General features: G+C 46.5%; 2 protein-coding genes across 5 annotated transcripts in view; both read left to right on the top strand.

The window, feature by feature from the left end:
- The window catches only part of LOC122267849 (uncharacterized), a 413856-nt gene that overhangs the window by 239991 nt on the left and 158865 nt on the right, over positions 1 to 15000 (top strand). The window lies entirely within an intron of this gene.
- The window catches only part of LOC122254150 (uncharacterized), a 95802-nt gene that overhangs the window by 7583 nt on the left and 73219 nt on the right, over positions 1 to 15000 (top strand). The window contains exon 2 of the mRNA XM_043017690.2: positions 11500 to 12352. Coding sequence (XP_042873624.2) covers positions 11704 to 12352 — 649 coding nt within the window. The 5' untranslated portion in view covers positions 11500 to 11703. The remainder of the gene's footprint in view (positions 1 to 11499; positions 12353 to 15000) is intronic.

The following is a 15000-nucleotide window of genomic DNA, read 5'->3' as shown; positions in this document are numbered from 1 at the left end:
TCCCTCCCTCCCTCCCTCCCTCCCTCCCTCCCTCCCTCCCTCTCCCTCTCCTTCAGTCTCCCTCTCTGACATACGTGACACACTCTCTCTTTCCTTTCTTATGCCAGTGCGTGAATGTGTAAGTGTGCGCGATTCCAGCAGGTTGGACAAGTGGCGTGAGAGAATCTGCGAACCGAACTGGGCCGCTGTCCTGCCCGGTAGAAGGGACTGGGTGCGTGTGCAGGTTAGGCAGGATTTGCGAAGGTTAAGCGTGTCGTCTCCGGCTAAATGTTGCTGTTAACCTTTGCCGGGCGACAGCATTTGCTTCCAGAGTCAACAGCTGGATTTTGTCAAAGGGGGCTGCGGGGATCAAGCAACTGTGTGAAGATTGGTTAAGATGCGATAAAATTGATAAAAGGGATGCTAAGACTAAAGGAATGAGATGATTATGCTTATTTTTATCTTCGAGTGGGCACGTTCACACTCACACTCACACTCGCACACACTTCCAAACACACGTACCCTCAAACAAACCCATCCCCCAATGCCCATGTTATTGAGCCAAACCTACCTTAAATTCTCCTTTGTTGTTGTTTAATCGAGTGTGAGTGCCAAACATCACCCATAAAAACAGCGTAATTGCTGTTTCTCCGTCGGATCGCGGTGAGGTTAACTGTTCATTGTCTCAGATGAAAAAAAAAAAAGATAGAATAAGCGCATCTTGGTAATAAACCATAAGCAGGTCTTGAGTTATTGCAGAGGCGCGTTATGTAACTTCCAGCGTATTGTAGACTCGATCATAACAGCGTAGGGGCGTGGGAGTGGCACTGTGGGTTCGCTTGAGATCTCTTCGGCACCTCCAAGGCCTTCCCCTCCATTTCTCTCCTTCCTTGCTCCCTCTTTCTTTTCCCTCCTCCTTTTCCATTTCTCTACTCATCCCCCTATCTCTCTTTCAACCGCCCTTTATCTTCTCCCTTCCTTCCTCCCTTCCTGTTCTTTCCTCACCTTTTCCTTTCCCATCTTTTGCCTCCATCCCACTTCTATTATCCCCTCTTCCTTCTTCCCACTTCTCATCCCCTACCTCTGCTCTTATGCCCACTTCCTTCTTCCCACCCCACTCCCTCTCCCGCCATAAGCCCCGCCCCCTCTCTGTTCTCGATGTTGCCCCCCCACCCCACCCCCACCCCCACCGGAAGTCCACGAGCCACCTGTTTGCCTGCCTTAAGCGGTGCACCTTTTGTGTAGCCAGTTATTCGATATAGTGTGTTTAGATACACATAGCAGCCAATACATCACACTCGATATAGTGCAAAGTGTAGGAGTATAATGACCGATGATTTAAATGTTTTTTCGAATGACTCTGTCATTTGCATGTTTGCGATCACCTGTTGGCTAACAGTTCCAAATTTTCCTGTATAGTTCATTTCTAAAAAAATGCCCCTCCAATAACATCCCTTCGTAGAAACCCCCAGAAAGACATAAAAAAAACACAAATCCTCTCCCAGGTGTTTAGAAAAGGCGTCTACACGTGTAAGGATCTCGTTCTAATGTGTATATATGGGTCAGAGATAACCTAGTAAATATTTCCGAGTCCGTCTAACAGCCTGGCGTATTTTAGTGGATGGCTGTGCTCCCTGGCCACGTAAACACACTCACGGATGAAGCCAAGCTGAGGAATCCAATCGGGGCTTCCAATCGGGGCTTCCGCGGGTTGATATCTAAAGGTATTATACGGGAGGTGTTACCGTGAGGGCTTCGTGCAGGCTTTAAACCATGTAAGTGAGATGATGGAGGAGGAGAGGAAGGAGGAAAAAGAGAGGAAGAAGGAGGGAGAAAGAAGGAGGGAGAAAGAGAGGAAGAAGGAGGGAGAAAGAGAGAAAGAAGGAGGGAGAAAGAAGGAAAGGGGAGAGAGAAAGGAGAGGAAAAGTGAGGAAGAAGGAGAGAGAACGAGAGAAAGAAGTAGGAAAGAGAGAAAAAAAGACAGGAGAAGAAGAGAATACATTGGGAAAGAGAAAGGAGGGAGAAAGAGAGAAAGAAAGGAAGGGAGGAGAAAGGATGGATAGAGAGAGGGAGGGGGAGAGGGATAGAGGTGAGATAGGGGGAGAACCACATGCTTTGTCTACCGTAGATTCCATGTGGTGAAATTACATTTCCTTGTTCTAAGGTCACGTCAAGGTAAACACTCTAAAGGAAGCCACAGATAATCTGCAATGTTGCAGAATTTCCCCTTTTCTATTTAAAGAGAGAGACACGTGTAGGGGCTGGCGTATTGCTGTGTCAGCTGATGTTCCTACAAAGCGGATTCAACTCAGATTCGTATTTACCGGTGCTCTTATCGTCGTCATTTTCAATAACGTCATCACTATTATCACCATCAGTCAAAACGATCACCATAATCCTTATCAGCAATAGTATTATCATCACTACCACCAACATCGATCACCATCATCACCACCACCACCAGCATCGATTACCACCATCATCATCACCACCACCATCACCACCAGCATCGATTACCACCATCATCATCACCACCACCATCACCACCAGCATCGATTACCACCACCACCATCATCATCATCACCGCCATCATCATCATCACCACCATCATCATCATCACCATCATCGCCACCACCACCATCATCATCATCACCACCACCACCATCATCATCATCATCATCATCATCATCATCATCATCATCACCACCACCACCACCACCACCACCACCACCATCCTGCCCTTGCATCCCCCAGCCTTCCGAAGATGGAGATTTTAATTAAGCTTTTGGTCTCAGACGGTAAGAATCGCGTCTCTTCTTGTGAGCCTCCTTGTGCCGTCCAATTAAGAATCGCGTTGACTAAGATAGAGGAAGAGGCTATTGAAATGCCTTTAGGGTTTTCCAAACTCTTTAGGTCTTTTCTTTTTCTTTTTCTATTTTCCTTTTTTTTTCTTCTGCTTCTGCTTTCTCGTCTTCATCTTCCTTTTCTGTCTTCTCCCCTTCTTCTTCTTCTTCTTCTTCTTCCTCCTCCTCCTCCTCCTTCTCCTTTTTCCTCCTTCATCTCCTCTTCTTTTTCTCACCTCTAAGTCTTGAATGACGCGCGCTTTTTCAGCCACTCATGCCCGAGAAACAAAAGGTCTTGGATTAAGTTCATTCGTTCGGAGAGAAGAAAAATATGTACGTGAGAGGAGAGAGCGAAGGAAAGAGAAAAAGAAAATGAAAAGAAGGAGTAAGACAATTATGATAAGAATAATTCCGAAAGAAAAATAAAAAAGAAAATGGAGAAGAAAGACGAGGAAAAGGAGGTGAGAAGGGAAAGGAAAAGAAAAAAAATATATACGTATGTGTGCGTATATATATATTATATATATATATATATATATATATATATATATATATATATATATATATATATATATATATATATATAGAGAGAGAGAGAGAGAGAGAGAGAGAGAGAGAAAGACAAAGACAGGGAAGAGGAGAGGTGGGAGAGAATAGCACGGAAATAAATACCCCAGGAAACGGGCAGCCTCTGCCGATACCGACGCTGCCCGAGCTGAAATAGAGGGCTGTTGACGAGGCTGCACCGCTCTTGATTGGACTAATTATAAAGCACTATCGCCCCCTGCTCGAGGCCGGTCCGCTTCGAAACTGATCAGAACGGGAGACGTCGCCGGCGGAGTGGCTGGAGTAATGGAGCTGGAGTGTATGACGGGGAAATGATCGCCGATTGAAAAAGGGCAGCCGAAGGTGATGTTCAAAGGCGGAAGGTTCTCTAGCGGAAGACAAAGGCTGAGACGGAAAGATCTGGCGGAGAGAGGGGTTTACAGCCACTTGGCAGAAAATTAGAAGAGGCCGAAGACAGAAGACTTGATAAAATTAAATTGACTGACGTGTCTGCCGGTCGTTTAGCGGGAACGAGACCGGTAGCGTAAGTGCCGCTCGCGCTCGCTAGACACAACCACTCGCAGCATCGTTGCTCAGTAACACTTGCATTATGTAGCCTGCCTACCCATCTGGCCTCGTGATGCGGCGCGATGGCGGTGGCGGTGGCGCGGCGGTGGCGGCAGGACTGCGGTGAGATCATGGGAGTTGTGTTACCGCCGCCGCCGCCGCCGAGCCACACAGCGCGACTCCAACACCAAACCGTTGACTTGGCAGGGGGGAGAATCACGGCGCAAGGAAGAGGGTAATGAAGAAGAGGAGGGGAAAGAGAGGGAGAGGGGAGAGAGAGATGGAGGGAGGGGAAGGAGGTTGAGGAGAGAGAGAATTTATTATTTAAATTCAAGACAGACAGACAGTCAGAGAGAGACAGAGACAGAAAGAATGAACGGGTAAGAGTGAGAGCGAGAGATGTAAGGGGCCAGATGCTCCTTTAACTCTCCGAGCTCCATTCGCCTTGCCCTTTTTGTGCAGTGAGCGCCGACTTCGCTGCCGCTCTAACTGCAGATGCCAAGCGAGCGTTACTGTCGTCTTCTGTGCTCTGCGTGGTCGTAGAAGATGAAACAAGCCGTCGTAGTCGTCAAGAAAGAAAGGCAAAAGAAAAGAAAGCTGTGTTAAAAAGAGAAAGGAAAGAAAAAAGACTAATAATAATTCTCGCTTGCTATTTCCGCGTGTCGCGTTCCGTCTTGGCGCCTGCTACTTCATGCCATCCCGCGCTTCCGTTCCAGATTTGCCTCCCTGTTTCGTTCGAGGTGTTCATTTTCTCTTTCTTTCTTTTTTTGTCCATTTTTTCTCCTCTTCCTCTTTCCTGTGTATGAGGATGCTCTTCACCGGCCAATCGGGTCACTGGTCGATTCCCAGGCTTAATTATCGCGGGCGCCATGTCATTAGGGCGGAGACGGGCGGAGGAAGGAAAAGGGAGGGCGACGGGGAGGGTGAAGGGTGAGTCAAAGAGCAAAGGGAAAAGGGTGTAGATCAAAGGCCGCGGCGACGGTGAGAAAGGAAAGGGAAAAAGGAAGAGTTGTGAGGCATTGAAAATAGGGAGACAGGTTAATTCTAGCCTTTTTCTTTTCTCTTCCTTGGCGTACACTTAATGAAGATTGAAAGCGTGGCACAAGTGAGTCCATACCTGTGTTCACAGAGCATGGCAGACAGTGTTCTGATACAGCGAGATTTGCAAACACTTATTTAAGAAAAGAGCTTATTGCAAAGGGCGTTCGAATGACACGCTGGTCTATTTCTAACACAGCGTTCGTTATGCTTAAGATAGAAAGGGAAAAGACATTATCAGGTCTCGCTTTGAAGAAGTCCTTCGTAATATTAAGCACAAAATCATCTCTCGCTAGAGGTTAGGTTCAAGACTATGGTTCATGTTGATTGATAACTTTCGAAGTGTGTGTGTGTGTGTGTGTGTGTGTGTGTGTGTGTGTGTGTGTGTGTGTGTGTGTGTGTGTGTGTGTGTGTGTGTGTGTGTGTGTGTGTGTGTGTTTATGCACACTTGTGATGAGAAAGATTGAGATTTACTGTATCAACCACGGCCGGATGTGTGCTGCACTTCATTATCATAGAAGATGATAATAGGGGATGAAGTAACATTAAAGATCATTTGTTATTAAAGCTGTATGTATATGTATTGGCCTCTGGTAAAAAATAAAAAGAAAAAAAAGAGAGAGAGAATATATATATATATATATATATACTATAAATCAATAAAAGTAAAAGAAAAATGCCTTTTCTGACAACATTTTTCAGCTTCTATGAACAGCGCGAAGATGGTGTCGCCTTTCCCATGAACTTAAGTGACGTCAGTCAGATCATGAAATCCAGATAGTGGCCCGCCGAATTTTTCCTTGGCTCTTTTTCCGGTGGAATCGTTTTCCGAATTAAAATTGTTGCATTGTATACCTTGAGGATGTTCAGATGTTCAGGTATATGTATTTATTTGTGAATCTTTTTTTACATTTTATACTGTTAGATTTCGACCCTTTCCTGCCGTTTGTTTGTGCACAATTATTAGGATAAATAGTCTTTTAACACTAATTATTTTGCACCAATGATTATGACAGATGAATCCCTTTAACATCACTTATTATGAAGAACAAACCCCTTTTACATTAATAATTATGATAAACAAACCCCCTTTTAACATCACCCACACATTGATGTCAGTGACCCAAATGTGACGAGCAATTGCGATGTCACAGAGACGAGCGTGACCCTGATCCACTCCTTGCCGAGCGCCTGCGAGTGACGTGTGAGTGATATGTGTGGCACAGCGCGACTCCAGGTTTCCCCAGAGAGCTTGCGACATCTATCAGGCGGGTGGCACCTGTCACCTAGCACCCGTGTCACCTTTGTTGGGCACGCTCTGGCACTAACGAGTTCGGCGCGCGTGGCCCTCTGGTGGTACTGGGGAGAAGGTTCTCTTTCCTCGGGTTATCATTACCGGTATTTTTTCGTTTTTCTTTCCGCTACTGTCTTCTCTCTCTCTCTCTCTCTCTCTCTCTCTCTCTCTCTCTCTCTCTCTCTCTCTCTCTCTCTCCACCCCTCTCTCTCTCTCTCTCTCTCTCTCTCTCTCTCTCTCTCTCTCTCTCTCTCTCTCTCTCTCTCTCTCTCTCTCTCTCTCTCTCTCTCTCTCTCTCTCTCTCTCTTTGGGATTTCCTTCCCATCTTTTCTAGCGGTTTCCTTCTTCTCTGCTTACTTTTTCTCCTCTGTATCGTATTCCGTTTTCGTACAATCCCTGTTTTTTTTTTCTTTCTGCTTCCCTTTCCTACGGATCTCGGCTTTTCCTCAGTATTTCCCAATGTTTGCGAAAGAGAAGGGTTATGAGAGGGGTGGGATAGAAGGGAGGGGGCGATAAAGGAAGGAAACCAGAGACCATGACATTTTTTATTTCTTCGTCTCTTAAAGTCTGTCTGGCGCAGAAGTTACATTTTAAAGGCTTTTCAGGTCTCAGGAAATGCCCGCTCCCTCCTCCCCGGCCCACCCACCTTTCAGAGACACGCGATTTTGAGCTTTACTGTCCCCGGACATAGAAAGCATAGTCCGGAGGCAACGACCAATGCCGAGGAAATATTGAATCATATCAAGTGTTTGTGGCCGAGTTACGTCCGGTATGGAAGGGGCTTTTGGGCGAGGGGGGGGGGGGGACATTTAACGGTTCCATCAACGGAGTTCGTAGATGCAGCGACGGGTCGGGACATAGAAATAGGGGTCATTGCAGTACACGTGTACACTTGTAAACATAAAGAAAAACACACGATCTCACACATGGACTCATTCGCTGATATACAAATATGCTTACGTACATACATGTATGTATATATGTACATATATATATATATATATATATATATATATATATATATATATATATATATATATGTTTATATATATATAAACATATATATATATATACATATATATATATGTTTATATATATAAAAACATATATATAAAACGTGGTGTAGTAAACCGGTGTGTGGGTGTTTGGTGTGTGTTGTGTGTGTTGTGTGTATTTTTGGGGGGGGTGGTGTGTGTTGTGTGTTGTGTGTGTTGTGTGTGTGTGTGTTTTGTGTTGTGTGTCTGTATGTATGTATTTATATATATATGTGTGTATAAACATATATATATATATTTTATATATGTATATATTACATATGAATATATATATATATGAATATATATATTATATTTCACCATAATATATATATGACGATATGATCACACGAAACCCATACAAACCCCGTTTCACTCACGTGCCAAGGGATTATTACAAGAAGCACCCATACTGCATTAACCGCACTGTTGCACAGCCTTGCACGGGTGACGTTAATTCCCAAGCCATCATTGTGTCGAGGTGAGGGCGCCCATTCCGCCCCCACCCCGCCCCTGAAAGCCTCCACCCTCGCTGCCCCACTTCAATTATACTGATAAACTTTCTATTCTCAATTAATGCTTAGGTAAACCGTGTGTGTGTGTGTGTGTGTGTGTGTGTGTGTGTGTGTGTGTGTGTGTGTGTGTGTGTGTGTGTGTGTGTGTGTGTGTGTGTGTGTGTGTGTGTGTGTGTGTGTGTGTGTGTGTGTGTGTGTCTGTCTGTCTGTGTGCCTGTGTGTATGTGTGTATGTGTGCGTGTGTATGTGCGTATATATGTATGTATGTGTTTGTGTAAATGAATGTGTGTCTGATTGTCTGACTATATATGTGTATGTGTACATGAATACCTACGCGTATTTGATTGTATCTGAATGATATTGTATTTGTGATCACCATAATGATACAGTATGACGAGTTACAGCCGAGGTACCTTCGTGGGAGCACAGGATAGCAGTAGCCCGAATACAGCGTAGTCCCCGCCTCCATGGCCTCCAGGCTAGAGCTCTTTACTTCCTGGACGATTGCGTGGAGTCACTCTTCTCACTCTGAAGGGTGACGTGTCTCCGGCTTTGAGGGTGACATGCATGATACGCCGCCGTCGTAGTTCTGATATGGAGGCGTGGTTGGTGTAAGGGCGACGGGCGTGGAGGGGGGCGGGGGGGGGCGGGGTGACGGTAGCGTGAGGGAGTTGGAGGCGTTATTCGAGCTTAGAGTCGTGAGAAAATAAAAACGGATACGGATCCCAGACAGGATGTTAGTTTTCTCGTAAATAATTTTCTTTAATAACAGCCATCTGAGGTAGGACCTGCTCACACTAATGCACACGGAGACATACGTACATACACGCATGTTTACAAACAGGTATATGGACGTACGCGCACACAGACCTACACACGCATAAACCTAAAAAACATATTAATACATGCATAAGGGGACAGGCCGAGTTACGCTTCGTGGAGCACAGATAGCATACCCGAATACACGTTTCCCCCGCCTCCATGGCCTCCAGGCTAGAGCTCTTTACTTCCTGGACGATTGCGTGGAGTCACTCTTCTCACTCTGAAGGGTGACGTGTCTCCGGCTTTGAGGGTGACATGCATGATACGCCGCCGTCGTAGTTCTGATATGGAGGCGTGGTTGGTGTAAGGGCGACGGGCGTGGAGGGGGGCGGGGGGCGGGGGGCGGGGTGACGGTAGCGTGAGGGAGTTGGAGGCGTATCGAGCGTGAGCGTGAGAAAAAACGATACGGATCCAGACAGGAAGTTAGTTTCTCGTAACCTACTTCTTAATAACAGCCATCTGAGGTAGGACCTGCTCACACATACATACACCCATACATACATACATACATACATACATACATACATACATACATACATACACACATACATGCATATACATACATACATACATACATTCACACACACACACACACACACACACACACACACACACACACACACACACACACACACACACACACACTCTCTCTCACTCTCTCTCTCTCTCTCTCTCTCTCTCTCCTCTCTCTCTCTCTCTCTCTCTCTCTCTCTCTCTCTCTCTCTCTCTCTCTTTCTCTCTCTCTCTCTCTCTCTCTCTCTCTCTCTCTCTCTCTCTCTCTCTCTCTCTCTCTCTCTCTCTCTCGTTCTTTCTTTCTTTCTCTTTCTATCTCTCTCTCTCTCTCTCTCTCTCTCTCTCTCTCTCTCTCTCTCTCTCTCTCTCTCTCTCTCTCTCTCTCTCTCTCTCTCTCTCTCTCTCTCTCTCTCTCTCTCTCATGCGCCCACGTACACACCACGCACGCACGCACGCGCCGTGGTCAGTGGTCATGTAGACCAAGAGGACACAGGTTCGGGTGTCGGCCCATTAAGTAACTATAACATCCGCTCCCTTTGCTGGACAGAAACCGTTACCGAAGAAGTCGAACGATTTACGAATTATCTCGAAATTTTCTTGCGTCGAAAAGGGGACCAGCCGGAAGGAGGGTGTTATGATATGTACACATTGTGTGTACATACAGTGATGTATACACATGTACAGACATACATGAATTAGTCACGTATACACAAATAGATTATACATATGGACATAATATATATATGTATATATATATATATATATATATACACATATACATATACATATACATATACAAATGCAGTATACAGACACACACTTACATGCTCACACACACACAAAACATAACAAACATAAACACACAGACACCCACCCCACCCCACCCCCACCCCCACGCACCACACACACACACACACAAGAGGACATCAACAGCGAGCCATAAAAATAGATGCAACACGAACACGAATGCATGAAGGTTACGGTCACACCTGGTCGCTAAGTTTTCAACGGGCGTGTGCATGACGATGTGAGCGGGGAACGAGACGACGATTTGCGCCGCTAGGGGGGAAAGGCAGGACAGGCGGTGGGGGGAAGGGGGAGGGGATGTGCGTTTTGAATTAGAGTATCGCCGATTTGGTGTAGGAAGGGGAACGGGAACGGGAAAGGCAACGGGAAGGGCCTTGAATAAGGGAGAGGGAGAGGGGAAGGGGGAGGAGGGGAGGGGGGGCTTGAATAAGACTACCATCGCCGATTATGAATAAGGGAGCAGGGAGAGGGGAAGGGGGAAGGGAGAAGGAGGGGAGGGAGGGCTTGAATAAGACTACTATTGCCGGATTCGTGTAGGGTGGAAGGGGGAAGAGTGAGGTGGGTGAGGAGTTCGAACCATTTCTGATACGATGGTGGAGAGGGGGGGCAGGAGGAGGTGAAGGGGAAGGGGTGAGGTATTATCTTCCTCGCGTGGTCAGTCGGTGATCTAGTTCGCATTTCCTTCTCATATTGGCTGGTCGGTTCAGGTGTACACTCTCGACCTATCTGTCTGCTTATGTCTGCCTGCCTGCCTATCTTTATATGTCTCTCTGTGTATAGATATATATGCTGAAATGAAATATCGCAAAAGTAACAAAAGATAAAAATATTGTTGATGTAATTTATATCAATTTTCTGTTTGATTTCGTCCATATATATATATATATATATATATATATATATATATATATATATATTATATATATATATATTTATATTTGGTTATGATATATATGTGTGCGTGCGTGTATGTTGGGGGTGGGGGAGTATCGGTCTATCTGTCTACCTGTATATCTGCCCATCAGCCTCTACTCTACTCTTATCCCTATCGCCATATAACTGTCAAACTTCCCTTCTCCATATCTGTATTTCCCATCGTTCACCTACTTTCACTCGTGTTATGCATCCCTGGCGCAGCTTCCCAGTACTGGTAGCCCTTTAACCGTCGCGCGAGTGCCATGTCTGTAGTGGCACCCTTTGAAGAGTGCTACCTGTAGTGGGATTACGTATGCACAGACGCCTGTTGGGAATTAATTGCTTGCGTCGAATTAGCGAAAACGGCGGAGTCTTCTGTTGTCTGCTTCGTTCCGCGTGCGAGCATTTACGGGGGCAGCTTTTGTGTGCTTTCGTGATGTTAGCAAATCCTCGGGCTCTTTTCCTGCGCAAGTGAAGCGGAACAATGCACTTTCGTTACGTCACCGCTGTTCATTGTTCCGTGGCGAAACTATCACATTCTGACGGCCACTGTTGATATCAGCCGTCGGAAGAAGAAATAACATCACATTTCTTAGCAAAGGCTTCATGTTTAATTGATATTTCAGGTTTTTTATCCGTCACGAGGTGATTTTTCTGACTTATCTAGAAAGATTAATAAACTGGGATTCGTTGGTCAGTGAAAAACGAGTCTGTGTGAGTGTGTATTAAGCTGGTCCGCTTTTGGCTGAGATCCAAGAATTGACGTTGAACCAATCATGGTTATCGTGGTTGCAACCCCACCATGATGGAGAACCGCCGCCTGTAGGACAATGGAACGTCGATTGAAACTGAAGTCTCTGAAGCGGGTATACAGCCAGAAGGTGCAGGGGTCGGAGAAGAAGGATGTTGGCCTGCGGTCCCCGGGCGCCCCGAAGAAGGCCCTGGGCAAGTCCCTCTCCCTTGACTGGCGGCTGCCCCTCGGCAACCCGGTCGACACTGCCGCCGTGGGCCTGCAGCGCATTGACGAGCTGGACCTGAGTTCGAGCCAGCACTTGTGCCGCAGCGCCACCTGCCCCAGCGTGCCCAACAGCGATGCCATGCCTTCGCCCTTCGCTCCCACCCCGACTTACGACGACTCGGCCAGGAACTCCCCGGCACCGTCGTCCGTGACGTCACTCGAGGACGGAGCCGCCACCCCTGTGTCGCGGCCAAACGAGGAATATGACTCCTCTTCGACCGTCCCTACAACGCCTTGCGGCAATCGGCGACCGAACAGGGGGCTCCGCCGCACGCGGTCACGGCCTGAGGGTCCTGCACCCTCCTTTGGGCCCCGAGCCGCTGCCGCCGCTGCCGCCATAGGGAGTGGCGGTAGCGTGGGCTCCAGCGTCGGCGGCACCATTAAAAGATACGTGAGCCTTCTCCGCAGCCGATCAGCTGTGTCGCACCGAGAGCGTCCCAATATCGGCCGCATCAGTCCAGGTAAACATTCTTGAGTACTGTCCTTTCTCTCGCAAATCTTCCATGATCTTTATTATTAGAATGATAAAGGGAAACTTCAGGTAAACATCTAAGGGAAAGTAGGTTGTCCCTAAGAGACCTATAGAAACCTGAGCTCTTTGGTTCGCCATCAGTCGAGATATGCATTTCCTGCGGATATTGTGAAGCCGTGATGTTCCCCTCTCGCTCCTGAGAGCGGCATCCGCTGGGTCTTTGGTCACAGCGCTCGTGACATCCCCAAGGTAAGTCTTCCCAGCCAACACAACCAAGTCTCGAGCCTCAGGGGGGCGCACGCTCGTGTTCCGTGTATTAGTAAACACATTATTCAAGGTTGATGTTAGGTTGAAGATAGCACAAATTCTGTTCGTTTTCGTAATCAAAGTTGACACGCTTACTTATGAGGAAAAAATTGATTTTTCTAAGGTGTCTGTGTAGGCCTAAGTAATAGGATGGATCCCCCACCCCCTTTGTATCTTTTACACTTCTCAGACCACCGAACTTACGCTATATTAGGTATTAATGCTGGGGTCGCCGACCGTGTCCACCCACGCAGCTAAACGCACAGTGATTCGATTTGACGTTCGCTTAAGGATCATGGGCGCGAGTAAGTGGAATATATATACACAACAAGATATAGTGCTTATTTGTGTTAATAAACTATTCCCCTTTATATTAGTATATATATATATATTTATGATCTATTTCATAAAGTTATAAAGAGATTATATTTTGGAAAGTTGTAACGATTTTTCCTTACTTGTTTAGGGAATATTTATCCGTTAGGGACGACTTTCACGGAGCGAAAAGCGTCAGGAAAGCTCGGAGGTGATTCAGTTCCGGGTCTTCCTCTTCCCATACATCCAGGAACAATAACAGGCCAACATCATTACTCAGGATGTCTTGACTCCGGAATAAATTTTTGTGTGTAAAATCGTGCAGGAGCCATAAATTTCCCTTGTTTATGAGTTGACTCCGTTACCGCCGCCACCGCCCATCTGACGCCGTGCCGCCCGCAACAGGTGTAAGGCTATAGCTCACGATCTGACCTTTTCTCGAAAGCTTACTTCAATAAATCGACTATAAATCGAATGGAAATTAGCTCTGACTGCGCTTTTTTGTTCTCCATGAACTGAATTCTTCCCTGCGCCCTGTGCGCTGCTTCTAGGCTACCTTATCCCAGCCTACATTTTCTCACGTCTGATTATGATGACCTCGGCGACCATATTACGTAGCTTGACCTTCCCTTCGCGTGCCCCCCACCCTTCTACATACCCATACCGCATATTGCCCTCTGGCGGCCGCGCAGGGAACCACCAACCGCCCATCACAGACGTACTTGGGTAGCTGATGAATATTGCATTTTTTCTCTCCCGGGTGTCTCTAACACACACACGCATACACACACACCTGTCCAGAGAGAAACATCCCAAGGCCGCGGAGATCACTCAGAATACGCGTGTCATCTCGGCATAAATTTCTTAGAGATAGAGAGAGGGAGAGGGAGAGGGAAAATAATAGGGAGAAGGAGGATGGGAAGGGGAAGGAGAGATAGAGACAGAGTAGAGGCAGAGACGGAGACAGATACAGATACAGAGACAGAGACAGAGACAGAGACAGAGACAGAGGGAACAAGAGAAAGAGAAAAAGTGATATCCGGCCTCCTGTTGTGTAACATCCTACACACGTCCACTCTTTGCATATCCCTAGCTCTACGGCCCCTACCCTGCACCCCCCCCCCCATACACACCCAATGCCTCGCCTAGTACCTGGCCATCATCAGTGTATCTGGCCTTTATGAGTAGGGGGATGGCACTCCCTTCCCGTGGCGTTCGAGGGAGTGCCACTGAACGTCGCACACACGCAGGCAAATGTTTATGCTTCTGTATGCTTGTAGGTTGGATGGAATGTTGAAGCGGGGTGATATTGTCATATATGTTTATGTATATATGTATGTATATGACAGACAGACAGACAGATGGACAGGTTAAAGGGGATAGATAGATAGATAGATTTAGATAGATATTATGTCCACTGGATATCTCCACTCGTCATCCAACGAATGCGTTCAGTAAATCTCCATATAAAAGTCTCTTTTACCATTAGAAATAACCGGATTTTTATCAGACCCAAAGCGAAAGGGTATCCGAGACAGTCCAAGCGTGTGTGCGTTACCCGGCGGAGCTCGAAGTTCTTTCAGATTTCGCAGACGTGCGTTGAAATCGCGGGGCGGCCGTGAAATTATTTTTTTCTGGTGGGTAGGCAGGAGTGAATGTTAAAAGGGTGACAGGGACATGGAAACGACAATAGTGTTGGGTAAGGCTGATAATAGTGATGTGATAGTGATAGTCATATTGAAATGATAGTGATGACCGTGATAACAGATTAGATGATGTTTCTTTTATGGTAATGTGTAAAAAAGTAAAGATAATAATGATGCTAATGACAAAGACATTGAAGATGCTGATGATATGAATGGTAAGGAGAAAAGTAAGAGACATAAGAAGACCAAGGAATAAAGTTAGTTTCAGAAAGACACGCCTAAATTCAGCATGATTATTGTCTTGTTGAAGCGAGTCGGAAGAGGCCTGTCACCCCACTACCTGTTCCTCGCCCATCCCAGCCCGTGTCCC

This window comes from Penaeus japonicus, unplaced genomic scaffold, assembly GCF_977035675.1.
Source record: "Penaeus japonicus unplaced genomic scaffold, GWHDUDI00000001_assembly GWHDUDI00000031, whole genome shotgun sequence".
NCBI classification, from domain to species: Eukaryota; Metazoa; Arthropoda; class Malacostraca; order Decapoda; family Penaeidae; genus Penaeus; species Penaeus japonicus.
The sequence above is the reverse complement of the archived record's forward strand: the minus strand, read 5'-3'. Positions and strand labels throughout refer to the sequence as shown.